Here is a 16,177-nt window from a genome sequence, read left to right as displayed (position 1 = left end):
ATTTTTTTTTGTTAATTTTAATTTAGTTAAAAAAGAATAACATTCCGTGGCTTCAAAATCTCGAAATTCAAAATTTGGACACTAATTTTGACAATATTAGTAGCAAGAATTCAATCACATTTGATAGATACAATTTTTATTTCTGGCAGATTTACTATTCAACCAAATTGAAACTGAATGTTTTGCCGGCAAAAAACATACTAACAAATTGTAAATAGTTCCATATGAAAAAAATGTTATGTGTTGCGGTTCATGTAACATCCCCGTTGCCAAATGCTACTGTACTCTGCTCATTACAGAGGACCTGTCAATTTTTCCTGGTTCGTAACACGTCCTTTTGATCCATGTATTTTTTATTTTTTTCCTTCAAAATCTCACGTCATTTACCCACTTTTTTTAAAAATCCGAATCAGTTTGGAGCAAAGATTGCATACACCAGTTATTTGTCTATCGCCCTGCGTTTTGTGCAACAATCTTCTAGTTAAACACACCTGTTCATTGTCCAGTTATACCTTTTTTACCCTACAGGAACATATTTGCTTAAAGGTCGTCTAGAAATATAATGAGACCGGAATTATAACTTTCTCATTTTGTTATAGCTGTGGATTATTCGGGAATTCGGTCTGGGAAGGGAACCAGGTGTAAATTTAGAAACTTACTTGCCCCTGAATCAATTTGTTCCAAGAACCACTTTTTATTATCATGGTTGTAAGCTTGTCTATTCTTGTACTAGTGCAAATGAAAGCTACATTAGCCAAAGAGAATAGCTCTAAAAATAAGTCTTGAGCTGAAAAATATTTATTTAAAAGGCTAAGCCTGGATTTGATGAAAGATGGCATAAACAATTTGAATGTTCTTACGCTCTGATATTTCTCCATTTAATTTGCTTCTCAAAATCGCCTAAACATTGCCATTGCCTGTCTGAACAATACGGCTGATAGACATGTCTGCGAGCCCCTTCTTTCAATTCTCCTTTCTAATCTTGGTTGTATGATTCCAGTGGTGTTGAGCGCTCTGCAGGGGCCGTAGTAACAGGGAGAATGGAGAATTTAAAGAAAAGTCAATGTACAGTTTGAGCAAAACTGTGGTCTTACGCATTGAGGGTTTTAAAAACCTGATTAGGGAGATGCACTTACCCTGCCAGTCACCATTGGCTCAGATCAAACGGTTCAAATTTCGAAATTTTCGAATTTCAGCACCTGAAAATTTTTCCCTAAAACTCTAATTTTAATTAAAATGGTCGATGATTATTAAGAAAAGTCGTTGGTTGATGAAACTATTTAAAATGTAATATTAATTAATGGAAAGTTTTGCCAAGGAGAGCGTCAATGTTTTATAAACATTTACAGTGAAAGTATTTTGCGAAAAAGAAATTATCCAGGCTATATTCAATCTTACTAGAAAGATTTTTTATGTTTTTACATAATTGTCATCTTTTCAAAAATTTGCTTTAAAACTAGAAAATGTAGAATAGACCGTAAGTGACCTGTGCGTTTTTAATTTTAGCTTCTGACTGTGGTGCCGAAACATAATTGTCTAGCGTTGATCTACTGTTGTCCTGCAACCCTGTCTTTCGTGAAGCACATCAACAACAAAAGTAGTAACAGAAAATTTTTTGTCCTTAATGGATACTACTCGGAAGTGAACAAAGATTTGAAAACTTATGGAGTCCATGACACTGAGAATGAAGATTCAGATGTTTCCAATGAATAAAAAAAAAACGTGTCTGGATTCAAAAGTGTTTTTCGAATCTTTAAGTACTCATAGCCGAATTCTTTATGTAGGAAATCCTGAAAAAAAATCTCAACGTGGGGCTCATCCACCACTGGTTCGCCATGGAAATATTTTGCTGAGTTTGGGCAGGACGTGCCCCCTTCAGCTGACTATAATTTAGAGCCTTAATTTTAAAAAAATATCCTTGTGAGTGACGTTACGTTCAAATGTATTTAAAGAGCAAAAACGATGCATGATAGCATTGCAATGACGGTATACATTGTACAAAAGGTGTTGCATTCAGACAATGTTTTGCATTAGTATAAAATATGCCTTGAGAAAGGCCCAAAAAGATACTAAGTTGGTGGCCTTTTAGTGGTGCCAATTCACGAAGGATATATAGAGGGGGCAGGGTAGTTTTTTTTCCATTTTCGAATGAAGATACGAAAAATAGAACGAGGTTGAGCAAATTTATTTAAAAAAGGGGGTAGCGGCGACTTTGCTGCTTGGATGAATCGTCGACTAAACTATCCAAATCCAGTTTTTCCTCTTTTTCAACGGCTATGATTATAAGATTATTGATTCTCGTTTCCCATTGTCGATCACAGGCAAATCCTTCATACCGCCTAATGCCGAGAAGAATCATTCATTATCGGCAGTAGTCCCACGTAAAGTAGCAACTAGCTTTGCCAGTTTTAGCACTGCAGACTAGCCAATTGGGAGGTCAGATAGAATTTTGATAGTCCGGAGTAGGTTTATTTTTAAATTGTCACATTTTAAAAGATACAACTTGGCAAGAGAACGGTGGGATTCTTGGGCTTAATCATCAACATCGAGAATCACTTGAGAAAGACACATTACCCTTTCAACTTTCGAACATTCGAGAAAATCAAACCTTGAAGGGTAGAAGGCAGATAAAGCGGCGAGAACAGGTGTATTTCGCGTGAAGCATCGGTCCATCTCGCTCGTGAAGCGTTTTATTACCTCAAAGTAATGGAATTTACCGGAGTCTGATACGAATGGCTGACTGATGTTACGTTAACCAGTAGGTGATTTGACCATTTAACCGTTAACCAGTTGGTTCGTTAACCAGTTGGTGTAATCATTATCATATTCCGGATTTTGGAGTGTCTCGTTGTGCCAAAAATCAGTGCAAGTGCCTTATAAATCAGCCAACTTTCTGCTTGAAGTTCATGTACAAATGGTTCATGCCAAGTGTTGCTGCATGATATAAATATGTAAAATCTTTGCACCACACAGAAGAAAAATTCCGAAAGTTCGCTGATGTTTTTAAGGCAATCAGTCAAAACCAAGCTTAATCTGTTGGCGTGACAGTGTAAAAAAAAAAAAAAAAAAAAAAAAAAAAATGCGTGAGGCACCTTCTCCCTAAGCTTTGCTTGAACTCCTTTGGATTCTCCAATGGATATCGTGCAACACACTACATTAAATTTACAAAAACTTTTCTATAGTTTTACAAATCAAAGTGGATAAGTTTTTGGTGTCTAATATTTGCATGTGATAGCAGCCGATTAGTCACTCTACTACTTTTCGATTTGATATGCACCTGAGTAGGATCGCTAATTGTTTTTTTCTAGAAACATATTTTGTCTCGTCGCTGATTTTACTTCTGAAATAATGTTTTGGCGCAAGGTATTTCCTATCGGTACAACTGCGGTATATTACTACTGATGACTGTAATAGTGACCATGTCGGCGCTGTAGCTTGGCTTTCAACATGCCTTTAGATATTTCCTTCATTAGTACAACAAAATTACCCCAGTTTCCGGATGTTTCTGATTCGTCATGACCCTTCAAAGGGAGTCAAAGGGAGTTTCTTGGCCGGCGGCCAAGAAAGCAACTAACACGGAAAATGTTTTCACATGGTCTCTATTTTCTTGAAACTCTTGAGATCTGAACCGACTTAAGCTGCACATCTCTGAAGCGCTACATCTGAATGCTACACATGAAGCGCTACACATCTCGAAGTATCAGTACTAATTACCTTAAATCCTGACCATGCTGTAAAACAATTTCTGTGTCTTTTAATACCATCATGTTGCTGTAATAGACCAGAACTGCGTTTCGTCTTACAAAATCCTGTTTGGATGAAAGCCCTTTTCCCAGCAGTTTACCCAGCGCTTAGAGTCCCTCTAGACAAATGGTAGCAAGAAAAACAAAACACAGAATCCAAGATTTATGAGTATTCCATCCATTCTTAAGTATTAAGGCAATGTGCACTGAATACTCTTCCGATAGAAATGAATGCCGGATATCTCTCAAGAATAGGTTGAGCTGGTTGGTCAGGACAAGCCGAAGATATACCTGAGATTCTTGACTGTTACTGGAACTTGCAATGGGTTCGGGGAAGCAGACCACTCTTTCGTGGTAACCTGGGTAATTTATTGTTCCGCTTGTTTCTGAAAGATTGTCACAGGTAGGGAAATCATATCCAGCAACCCGACACTAACTGACATTATTTCCAGTTTCTTGCGCTGAAGTCTCTTCATTTTTCTTCCGGATTGTTGCCGCAAAAAAGTCCAAAGTTTCTTGTTGTTTTTTACTTGTTGTTTGATTACGGATTCACAATAATAAGAAGATAAGCTGACGCCTAGTTTTTGACTGAACCCCAGTCAGAGATCATGATTGCGGATAAGACAGCTGAAAAGAGTTGTTTTACACACTTCAAAACAAGGTTTTGAAGTGTACTATCGGTATATTTAGGATTCTCCAGGACGAGGACGGAAGTAAAGTTTCAAAACAAAGTTATTAAAAAGTAACCGTAAAAATTAATAGTGCTATTCAATTGCTCTGAAAAGACAAAAGCAAGGGACTGAACAATACAAGTGACCAGTTAGATAGTTTCTCCAGTCCAAAATAGCACATAGCTAAAATGCAAAATAGCCATCAAATAGAAGTAACAAGGTCTTATTCCAAATCTAGGGGGATTCGCCTCCCCCCCCCCTAATTGACAATACTCTGACCTTTTAAGCTTCCTTTAGGAGAATACACGAAAATATTGAATAACAAAATCTAAAAGTCACGAGCGGGGAGGGGGAATGAATGCCTAGGTGGGACATGGCCCAAAATTGGTTGGAAACCACTGATCTAGCACCTAATGGTATTGTCAGTGGATTGTCATTGAGATTCCCTTGAAACGTTGAAGAAAACGTTCATTATGTTGTAAAACAACTGAAGAATCAGATGTATTTAATTAACCAAACTTTTTTAAGTCACGAACATTCCTAAGATGCTCTGACGCCCAGCCAACTCAAAGGATGTGCAGTCTCTCATCTTCAGGGACTTCCAATTCATTTTAAGAATGATTGTGGAAGAACTGCATTTTGGAGAGTCAGTTCTTCAAAAATATTTTGAAAGAATGCTTCAGGACACTTTTCTTTTTGAGGCTCTGCTGAAACTACTCGCACCTAGAGAAACCTATCGCAGAAAAGTATTGACTGCTTTGATAGAAAACTGCAAGGTAAATAACGAGCCGTTCCATTGGGCGAATGCAATTGAAGAGTAAGAGTATTACATCAAGACATAAATTTAAAAGTAGACAATGAAAAATGTTTTTCGAAAGCTGTTGATAGATGTCCATATCAACGGTCTTTTGGTCTTCTGGAACTCAGAGCAAGATTTTTTCTTCACTACGGATAGCGCTTTAATCTTTTATTCTTGGAGAAATGGCCGTTACGGATGAAATTTGGGATTTTTTTTCATACCAAAAGAATAATACTGGTAATAATAGTTTTTACTTGTGCTATTCTACCATAAATAGTCTTAATTAGTCGACACCAGACAAGTCTGTACACCATTTACCGTTAGATCGTATTGCTACTACTGCTAATAGTAATTCTGCAGCATCAATCCACTCTATTAATATTTCGATTCTTAACCCCCTCCTATGAAGTTCCAATTTTCTTTAGATCCTTCGTACAACCTCCTCCCACCTCATTTGGGGACAACCTGCTTTTATTTTCCCCATATGAATGGCTGAAAATACAAGAGCCTGTATCCAGGTCAACGGAAAACTTTCCCCGCTATTCGATATTGATTTTGGTGTGAGGCAAAGGTGTTTACTCACTCCCAAAATATTCAATTTTGTCATTGGCTGAGTAAAGAAAAAAGCAATGCTAAAATTTGAAGGAATCAGTAATATCTCCATAGGTACTTCCGTGACACAGTACCCCCTCGCCCTGCTTCGAATCCCATTCCCGACACTTTTTTAAACTTCTTTAAGACGCCGGTGCATATTACGTAATAGTGAATGTTTTCTTTGAGCTGCAAGTGTATGCTACGTAATTGGGAGGACTTTCTAAACGATGTATATGTTAATTACTTAATAGAGAGTGTTAAAAACCTTTAGGGACCCACCAAATCAGGGTTCCTTTGACTTTTACGTCATAGTTTCTTTGATTGTTTAAAAAACATACGAGACCCCGTCTCATCAGGATTTCGTTGGGTGTTGCGTAACAGGAAGTAAGGAAGAATTTCTAACAAATACTGTAGACAAAGCTCCAAATTGCCATTTTATTCAGCTCTTAGGTTCATTTTCAAGATTCCAAGTACGTCCAGATACTGAAGCCAAAGACGGGCACTTCTGGAATCATATAATCGCTCTTTAACACTATGAACTATTTCATGATTGAGCTTTGTTGCTTCTGGCACCGGCACTTCTTCAGTGGTATCTCCTTTAAGAAGCAACACGTATGCCTGTTTTGCCTTTTCAAGGGGTTTTGGTAACATGTCATTGCCATCAAATACTTTACTAATTAGTTCTTGAAAAAGAACCTAAGAACTGAACAAAGTGGCAGTTTTGAGCTTTGTCTGCAGTCAGAAAATTCTTCCTTACTTCGCTGCTTCCGGCTATAATCTTTACGCGAAGTCTGCTTGGCTGCTCCATCAGTTGACTTTTCAGTTGAAGAAAGACCATCCAGAGTATTACAGAGCGTTATAGGAATACCTGTTAATCTGGAGAACTGACAACTACTGGGTGGAGTTCACCTGATTTGGTGATTAAACAAACGTTAATGAGAAGCATGAAAAGAAATGGTGGTCTGACGAGAGGTAAAGGCATGACTGAATTGTAGCAGACAATTTGGACATCTGCTACGCTTACTTTGGTTCTCGCTAACGAACGCATGCAGAACCTGACTGGTCTTAAAGAGTTGGCTATTGAAAACCACGTAGAAGCGATATCTTCGAGGAGAGCTAAAGATTTGTTGGGCACAGAAAAAACAGTTCGATGCATTGAGCCCTTAGAACCCTTCAGGGATGATTCACAGAAGTTGATCGGGATTACTGATATCCTCTCGTGATTACTGATCTGTGGGAGAAACGATTCTGAAGGACATGAAAGCGAAGTAAATTAACAAACAAGTTTCCATAAAAATAGCTAAGGCTGAGAAGTCATCTGTGGTGATAGATAGCGAGAGAGAAATGATCGAACCAGCTCAAATCTTTCAACGTCAAACCTCAGTGGTCAGCGCCAGTGGTTCTGACTTGAGCAAGGTTCTGTCATTCGAACTCTGTACTTTTCCACCATCACTCTTTAGTTCATTCGAGGTGATGAGGACAGCTGACAAAGCCTCTGACAAACGCACTGAGGAAAATTTAGTGGTTCGGCGGTCCAGTGACATTGCCAACCTCCCTGGAAGGTGGCTGGCTAGTACATAAAATACATAAGACTTCTGCATTCACATACTCTAAGATAGCAAAATCTTACATAGATTGTGCCAAAAGACATTTCGGTCAGGCAATGGTAGTTTTTAGATGTTACCCTGCTACACCAACGACAAAAATTGCACACAGCTGAAGAGAACTATAGGTTTGTCACATTTAATAATTGAATTCTTTCCTAATATGATCGTCAAAAGCAAAGATAAATTTTAGAGAAGTCCGAAAAATAGACAACGCTTCATCGACTTACTTACTGAGAGGCTGGCGAACTCAGGATGTAAAGTTCTACGGGCTCAAGATGAGGCCGATGTCTTAGTTGTACAAACTGCAGTCAGTTGTGCTGAAACTTTGCCGATCAATTTTGTTTAGAATGATATCGACATATTAATAGTTGGGACAATGTAGTGTTAGTTTTTTTCCATTACTCCACAGGTCCATTATCTGTATTCATTTGTGAGTTACAAATAAATAAATAAGTCAGTCCTTCTGCTGTATTATGCCAACCTTGATGTATGTGATATCTTTATGAAGACAGAAACGCATGAAAATAACCGACGAGTGTATGACATAAAAAAGGATCAAGTACAAACTAGGAACCGAAGTAGCAGAAAATCTACTCATTTGCCACGCAATGTCTGACTGCGATACAACATCTGGACTTCAAGGGGAAACCAGCAGTGGTTTTCTTGTCACTTAAAGATGTCATTTTTAAGAATGCTTGCAAGATCTTCTTGACACCAGGATCCAACCACCAGGAGATTCACCGAAGATGGAGAGAAAGTGTCGCTCCGCATATACAAAGCAGTTCCTATGCTTTCGTTCAGGCAGAGTGGCTTTTGCAAGCTTTGGCTGCCGCAAAGTACCACTTTTACGGGTGCTATTTGCAAATAATGAAGTGGCAGGACGCGTCCAATTCGCTAAAGTCTGACGAGTGTGCTTGGTGCCTCTGCACCAGACGAGTGTGCTACCAGCACCAGAAAGTCTGCTGAAGATGGTGCGGTGCCAGCCCACCAGTGGGTGCGAGTCTCTCAGGTGCAGCTGCCGTCTGAACGGTTTACCCTGTAGCTTTGGCTGCTGGGAGATAAAGGGGCGTAGTGTGTAAACACTGTAACAAGACGGGATGAGGACGATAACAAAGACGAATGAAGAAGAATCAGCTTTAAAGTTATGCTTTAAAATCAGATCTTTTTGTGATTAACTTACCTGAGTTCTAAGCGTTCCTCTTTATAACTAATTGATCTGATGTTTTGACCTCGATTGAAGAAATGGTTTTCAGGAAGTTATACTTATAAGCCCCTCATATTACAGGCCAAAATTAGGTAAATAGTAAAAAAAAGGTGCTTTATTGACCTCATATTTGGCAATACACTACTTTATTTCATATGAAATGATCCTTTAGCTGCAGGAATCCGTCAAATAATGATATGCTTGCTATAATAACCCCTCCCCCCATTTTATGAAGATGAAAATTGAATCCCGATACGGAGAACAGGATTTCTGACGTCGTATTTGGATCCGTCATTCTTGATAGGAAACGACTATTGAAACTCTGAAACATTTAATAAACACAAAAATCGACCCCCCCCCTCATTTTCCCTACTCAAGGCAAATTTGGGACACTTGTGGAAGAAGGATTTTGGTGGATTTATTTTCCGTGTAATTCAGCTGATTTTTCTGAACATTTTGGCGTAGGAAAAAGAAAAATTCTGTTGCAATTTCCCTGAGTTCAAACCGCATTTTTACTAAAAAAAAAAATTCCTAGGGTAAAATACTGAAAAAACAATTTTATTCAATAATAAACTGATTATAAATATACTCATTTATTCAGCCAACCAATTATGTGTGCAATGCAAATAACGAGTTTATAGTAACGATATAACATATTATATATATAACGTTATACAATGTCGAGATAACATAGAAATCTGCACAAAATCTATTCCGTAATATTTTTCGGTTTTGGAATTCACACAACGTACTTTGGGCAGAGGAGGCCATTGATGGTTTCAAGTAGATGCAATGAGTTTCTGTTCAAGCAGATTATCTTACTATATTATTGTGATGGAGTCAACCCAACTGGATAGAGGTTCAGGTCTCAAAGGTGTAATGCCTTCACACCCCAGGTGGTTAAGCTTGCAATCACGCCACTTGCCCCTAAGGCAGGACTCGGGTCTTGGCAACACCATGATTTGAACCCGTGCCCCAATGACACAGGATTATGAGTCCGGTGTTCCATTTACACTGCTAGGGTAGCTCTACGAAAAAGCTGGATTTATCAGAAAACCATTGAAGACTGATTACACGGAGACCTAATTTTTAAATTGGGTCAAGTACATTTTCGACTTTTTCCGTCTTTTCAATGCACAAAAGAACTCAATTGTCAGGGGTTTTCGCATGTTTGTGTTGGTTAAGGTAAATACATTTTTATAAAAGGATGTTTTAAATGAACTTAAATAAGTAAATTTTGGCTGCAATAAAAAACGCGATATCTTTCTAATTTTGCAAGAGATCAGGAAAACAAAAGCAGGCTTCCGTCATTATGTGGGTATTATTACAACACACTTATTAACTGCTCTTCATTTTTTTTAACGACAGAAGATATCCATATTTTAAGTGTACATTTAGATTTCAAAGAATTATGCAAAACTCACTCGACAAAAATGGACTTTCTCAGAAAATCTCACTAATTGGACTCCACTCTTGATCACAATTATTAATGTTTTTTAACGCACTTCGTCATAATCTGTCTTATATCTACTCACAGACATTTCCTCAAAGTTAATTTTTCACGTATTTTCGCCATCTATTCACATTTATCTATTCATAATGATAAGTTTTCAGATTAGTTGGAAGACGTGTTTGTTTAAGTTTTCCACTTTCTAATAACATTTGGTCCTATGCTTTTCCAATCCTCTAAATTGATTCGTTGCTGATCAAATGCAGGTGAGCTGGCAAACTCGGAGGCGCCTAGATAAGCTGCGTGATATCTGTAGGGTGAGGCATGAACCTGAAATCAATAAGATATGTTATATTGTCTTAAATTTTTGCTATGCTAGTAATCTATTTTGAATATTTCGATAAGTGTATTATATCATTTCGCTTTTACGATTGACAATACATCGCAATATTCCATGTGCAGGTTCCTTTTCCAGAACCTCTTTCTATTTTCATTACAGTGAGGTTAAAAACCTCTTAAGATTTTTTAAGGCCGTGATTAAGTGAACTCGAAAACATCGAGCTTCAAAATTGAAGTTAGAGTAAGTAGGCTTCTGTCTCTCAATTCTCTAGAGACAGTCGATTGTCAAAAACGTTCAAATAGTACTTATTCATTGGCGGAAATAACAGATTAATTATACCAGCTTGTCAACCTGGTCTCTAGAGCGATCTGAAACGATTGTTTCTGGCAAAAAACTTGTAATAATTTGAGGTAGCTGAAAATATTCTGTGGGACTGTTCGAAAACAGAAAAATATATCGAAAAATGGTTGCAATCATCTTACAGGTTATTGTCTTCTGCTCCTGATAGTACCGATTTTGTTCCAAAAGCAATATCCTTCATAGAATGCACTTGTGAAAAAGAGCTAGACATTTTCTAAGATTTCTAAGCAATTAGAGGAAATAGAGCAAAATCCTAGCAAACATTTTGTAGCATCTTCAAGAAACTACGGCCTGATATTAAAAGCGGTATCTTCCGCCAATAAATACTTTTTACATATAATTTTTCAATTTTAACATGGGATTTTCGAGTTCCATCAGTTCACTTAATCACGGCCTTAACATCACTCTCGAGGATGTCCTGTTTTTTGTATAAGCTGTACTACCTCATTCGATCATTCGTTGTTTTTCGTTTGGCACCGAGCTTGGTTCCTGTTCTGTTGTTCTGTCCAGAACAGGGTATATAAATAGTAGGACTTCGATAAGCAAAACATCTTGTCGTAACAGTAATAATAATAGCGAAAATTAACTTGATTAACCAAAAAAAACAACAACAAAACATAAGCAACAAAGAAATGCTGGGTAGGAGGGGTGTGGTAGGCAATCCAACATGGGGAAACAAAAACAAAAGGCAGAAAAAAAACTTTTTTATATTTTAAAACTCCATCATCAATGGTGAATAAACAAATATTAATAAACAATTTTTACCATTTGCTTCTTGAATTCACCTGAGATTTTTGGGACGGATCAAGTTTGGTCATTCGGCTTGTATTTGTTTGCAATGAATGGTATGTGGTACCTTATTGAAAAATACCCGAACTTGACCTTTTGACCAGTTTACTGATTTAAGTGAGAACTTGAAACATGACTAAGAAAACTTGGTCAAATTTCTTTTACTAATTTGTTTATTTGACACTCCTCATACATTTAAAGATATATCTCGAAATGAAAAACGAAAATTTGTCACCTTGGGGGTTATTCCAGAAGGTGTTAATCTATTGACTTCTTCTTCCAGTCGTTCAGCAAAGCCAGGTAACATGGTAACACCTCCAGCAAGGAAGATACTTCTTGACATTTCCTTTCGAATATCCACACCACATTCTTGAATAGCTCTTGAGACCAATTTTTGCACACCTGGGTGGTCTAGACCCCACGCTTCAGGGTGAAATAGACCTTCTGGAACTTGAAATCTTCCAGAGTCTAGTATTAGTTCCCTTGAATTTAAGTATATGTCAATAATTCCGTTCAGTATATCAGGAGGGGCTAGTTTTTAAGTATCATAAAATTGCACCTAATTGGAATATTTGGAAAGAAGATAGAGATGCTTGGGAACATTTTAAATGACTTATCTTCCCGGGAGGAGGGGGGGTCAAAAAAGTTGGACAGACTATTTTGTAATACCATATGACCATTATTGCTGAAAACCATATATATCACAAATGAAGAATTGAGGATTAAAAAAAAAAAAAAAAATAGTAAAATGAAAAGATATAATTCTGAGAATAAGTTGTCACAAGATCTGTTCAATGTAGCATTAAAAGATTAGAAATTAAGATATTAAGGACGACTATAGCCTATGTCTTTTTCTAAATGGCGATGTTCCCGACGATTCCAGGAAATTATCAATTGTCCCTATCAAACATTTCGAAGTAAGGAGCGCCTTAGTAAGGATAATGGTAAACAAAACACTAAAAAGAGAGTTTGATAACAACCAAAACATCAAAACAATTAGCTTTTTATGCTCAATCCAAATGTTCGTTTAAAAGTTCCCTTAAGAAGCTATGAGCCTAAGAAAATTTGTTTGATTTCTAAAAAGGGGAGAAACATCCCCGAAAAGGCAATTGTACCCAGTTTTGAAAAAAGGGGAAGGTAAACCAAAAGTAGCAAGTAACTTTATGAAAATTACGCCACCAAAATTTGAAATATCACAGAACTATATCGTGCAGGTTTCAAGCCGATATCTACAAAAATATATTTTTTCTAATAAGGTTGATCACGGACATATATTTACTTGCTTGTTCGTTTATGCTTTTCTTGCCATTAGGTGATCCAATCAAAACGATTTTCTAGTGTATGGGAAGAAGGCTCATTAGAAAGAAATTTGAAAGTTCCACTGACCTTTTTAACCACCAGAAAAGGCTGTGCCGAAACAATATTGTATTCTCTGCCATTATGTTATGTGAAACGATAAGTTTATCCCAAAGGGTGCCAAAAAGCCATCAAATGAAAATTCGGAGCTATCCAATTGATTTAAGTTTATTTAAACTATATATCGAGCTTTTTCCAATTCAAGAGACATTAATGCATCGCGCTAGCCCATTCTTTCCGAATGATTCACGTGCTCCCTCAAAATGAACTCTTGATAAATATTTCTTTGAAAGCATCATTTAAATAAGTTTATTCATTTCAGGCTTGATAAAATTATGCACAGCTTCCTATAATCGCGCATTATCCATTTTCCAGGTGACCAGTAGATCTTTGTGTAGGTGGAAGGAGTGTACCTAAAGCCTCGACAAATATGCCTTCATACCCTGGGAGCGTTCAAATGAATATGGAAAGAGTTTTGAAGAGGGGGGAGATAGAAATATTTTTATATCTTTTGATTCCCAGAAATATTTTTTATCTGTGCCTCAAATATTGGTTCTTATGGGGGATAGGGCCCGCAGATATCGCCAGGTTTACACTGTAGAAGTTTCAAGCTCCTATCTACAAAAATGTGGAACTTCGTATTTTTTGCCAGAAGACCGATCACGGGTGCGTGTTTATTTGTTTTGTTTGTTTGTTTGTTTTTCAGGGGTGATCATATCGACCCAGTATTCGTAGAAGGTCGTGAGAGGGCTCATTCTATAAGAAATTAAAGTTCTAGTGCCAGGATATGCTTTCATACCCTGGAAGCGTTCAAATGAATTTGGAGTTTTGAATGGGGGGGGGGTAGAAATATTTTTTTATACGTCTTGATTCCCGGAAATATTTTGTATCTGTGCCTCTAAAATTGGTTGTTATGGGGGATAGGGCCCACAGATACCGCCAGATTTACGGTGTAGAAGTTTCAAGCTCCTATCTACAAAAATGTGGAACTTCGTTTTTTTTTTTTTTTTGCGAGAAGAACCGATCACGGGTGCGTGTTTATTTTTTTGTTTGTTTGTTTTCTTTTTTCCAGGGTTGATCTTATCGACCCAGTGGTTCTAGAAGGTCGCGAAACGGGTCATTCTATCGAAAATTAAGGTTCTAGTGTCCTTTTTAGTGACCAAAAAATTGAAGGGCACCCAGGCCCCCTCCCTCCCTCATTTTTTTTCCAAAAGTCAACGAATCAAAATTTAAGATAGCCATTTTGCTCAGAATAGTCGAAAAAGAAAATAATAACCATGTCTCTGGGGACGAATTACTCCCCCACAGTCCCCGGGGGAGGGGCTGCAAGTTACAAGAATTGACCAGTGTTTACATACAGTAATGGTTATTGGGAAGTATACAGACGTTTTCAGGGGGTTTTTTGGTTGGGGCCAGGGTTGAGGGGAGGGAGCTACGCGAAGGATCTTTCCTTCCGTGAGAAATTCCATGAAGGGGACGCAGGATTTTCTAGCATTATTTAAACAGAAAACAATGGAAAAATAAATATGAAAAAGTTTTTTCAACTGAAAGTAAGGAGCAGCATTAAAACTTAAAACGAACAGAAATAATTACGCACATGAGCGGTTCATCTCTTTATAAATGCCTCGCTCTTTACGCTAAAGTGCTTTTAGTAATTTCAACTATTAATCTACGGCCTTTGTGATTCTGGGGTCATTCTTAAAGAATTGGGACAAAACTTAAGCTTTAGTGTAAAGAGCGAGGTATTAAAAAGGGGGCAAACCCCCTCATATACATAACAAGAATATACGAATATAGAAGTTCGTTACGTAAGTTAATTCGTAAGATACGTATATTTTTTACTAATAAGACATTCGTAAAAAATTAAAAGTTCTAGTTGCCTTTTTAAGCAACCCAAAAATTGGAGGGCAACTAGACCTACTCCCCCACTCCTTTTTTCTCAAAATCGTCCGATCAAAACTAAGAGAAAGCTCTTTGGCTAAAAAAAAAAAATTAATATGCAAATTTTGTTTGAACTATTCATGTGCAGTGAGCCAAAATCAAAACATGCCTTAATTCAAAAACGTGCAGAAATTAAATAGAAAAAAGTTTTTTACAATAAAGGCCTTATGTACTACAACATAATATTTTTCTCTTTATTTTTAGTTTATAAACTGATCTGAAAATTAAATTTGACTTTTTTATACTTACCGCCATGGAATACTTTCAGCGTCAAACTGTTCAAGACTTAAAGATGCGCTTACAGCCAAGGGATCCTTATGAGAAAGCTGTAGATCGGTATGATAAGCTTCAGGTGATGGTCCTGAAACATAGCATAGACGTTCTAGGGCCAATCGAACAAAATATGTCTCAACTTCTGAAACGAGCGAATAGTTCTTCTGGAGCAGGAATTGACGAAGATGCTCTATAATTTCACAGCCACCATAAGGAACTCGAGAAGTTCCAGAGTTCAGCATGTAACCTGACAAGAAATTAGAATATTAGATCAAGGGCAATTAAGAAAAATATGGTCATTTAGAGAGGTCTGTTCTACGGACTTAAAAAATCGACATCCTAAATTCTAAGCTAAAGAGAAATTATTAATATTAACCCAAAAATTTAGCTCAGTTTTTTTTGCCTATGTGTACGGGTTTACTCAGAATTGTTTTTCTCTAAAACAGTATTAATAAATATTCATTTACTTTTAATTTTACTAAATCTACTTCAAACAAATAACACTTAAAAATTGTTGTTCTGAAGAAGTATTCTTCATGGATGTTTTGGTACTGTACCCCAAACGTTTATTGGTCTTAAAATGCAAACACTAAAATAAATAAATAAAAAAGTCCTTGAGATGCCTGGACTAGTATTAAAGAGCCACTAGTATTAAGGCCTTTTAAGTTGGGATCCACTACTAATCGTAACTTGAACTTGTAAAGTATTAAATAAAAAAAAAACAAGTTTTTTTTCGACTGAAAGTAAGGAACAATATTAAAACTGAATTAACAAAAATTATTACTTACATGAGGGGTTTGCCTCCTCCTCAACACCTCGCTCTTCACGCTATAGCTTTTCGGCATTTTTAGAAAAGTTACTTATTGTTTTAATTAAACGACCTTTGTGTTTCAGAAGTTGTTTTTTAAGGAATCGGGACAAAATTTAAACTTTGGTATAAAGAGCGAGGTGTTAAAGGAGGAGGAAACCCCCTCATGTACATAATAATTTCTGCTCGTTTTAAGTCTTAATATTGTTGCTTGCTTTCAGTTGAAAAAACCTGTTTTTTTT

General features: G+C 37.0%; 2 protein-coding genes across 4 annotated transcripts in view; one reads left to right on the top strand and one right to left on the bottom strand.

The window, feature by feature from the left end:
• LOC136038022 (prolyl 3-hydroxylase OGFOD1-like) overlaps positions 1 to 1,738 on the top strand; it is a gene marked incomplete at its 5' end in the record, with an annotated part of 50,682 nt that extends 48,944 nt beyond the window's left edge. For both annotated transcript variants that reach the window (XM_065720962.1, XM_065720961.1), the window contains 1 exon segment: positions 1,507 to 1,738. In XM_065720962.1, the coding sequence (XP_065577034.1) occupies positions 1,507 to 1,713 (207 nt within the window).
• Positions 1,739 to 9,160: 7,422 nt separating this feature from the next.
• LOC136038020 (uncharacterized) overlaps positions 9,161 to 16,177 on the bottom strand; it is a 98,406-nt gene continuing 91,389 nt past the window's right edge. For both annotated transcript variants that reach the window (XM_065720958.1, XM_065720959.1), the window contains 3 exons: positions 15,104 to 15,374; positions 11,793 to 12,039; positions 9,161 to 10,398 (listed from right to left, as the gene is read on the bottom strand). In XM_065720958.1, coding sequence (XP_065577030.1) covers positions 10,255 to 10,398; positions 11,793 to 12,039; positions 15,104 to 15,374 — 662 coding nt within the window. In that variant the 3' untranslated portion in view covers positions 9,161 to 10,254. The remainder of the gene's footprint in view (positions 10,399 to 11,792; positions 12,040 to 15,103; positions 15,375 to 16,177) is intronic.

The sequence above is a fragment of the Artemia franciscana genome, chromosome 17 (genome assembly GCF_032884065.1).
Source record: "Artemia franciscana chromosome 17, ASM3288406v1, whole genome shotgun sequence".
Lineage (NCBI taxonomy): Eukaryota > Metazoa > Arthropoda > Branchiopoda > Anostraca > Artemiidae > Artemia > Artemia franciscana.
Note: the sequence above shows the minus strand (reverse complement) of the source record. Positions and strands in the feature narration are given on the sequence as shown.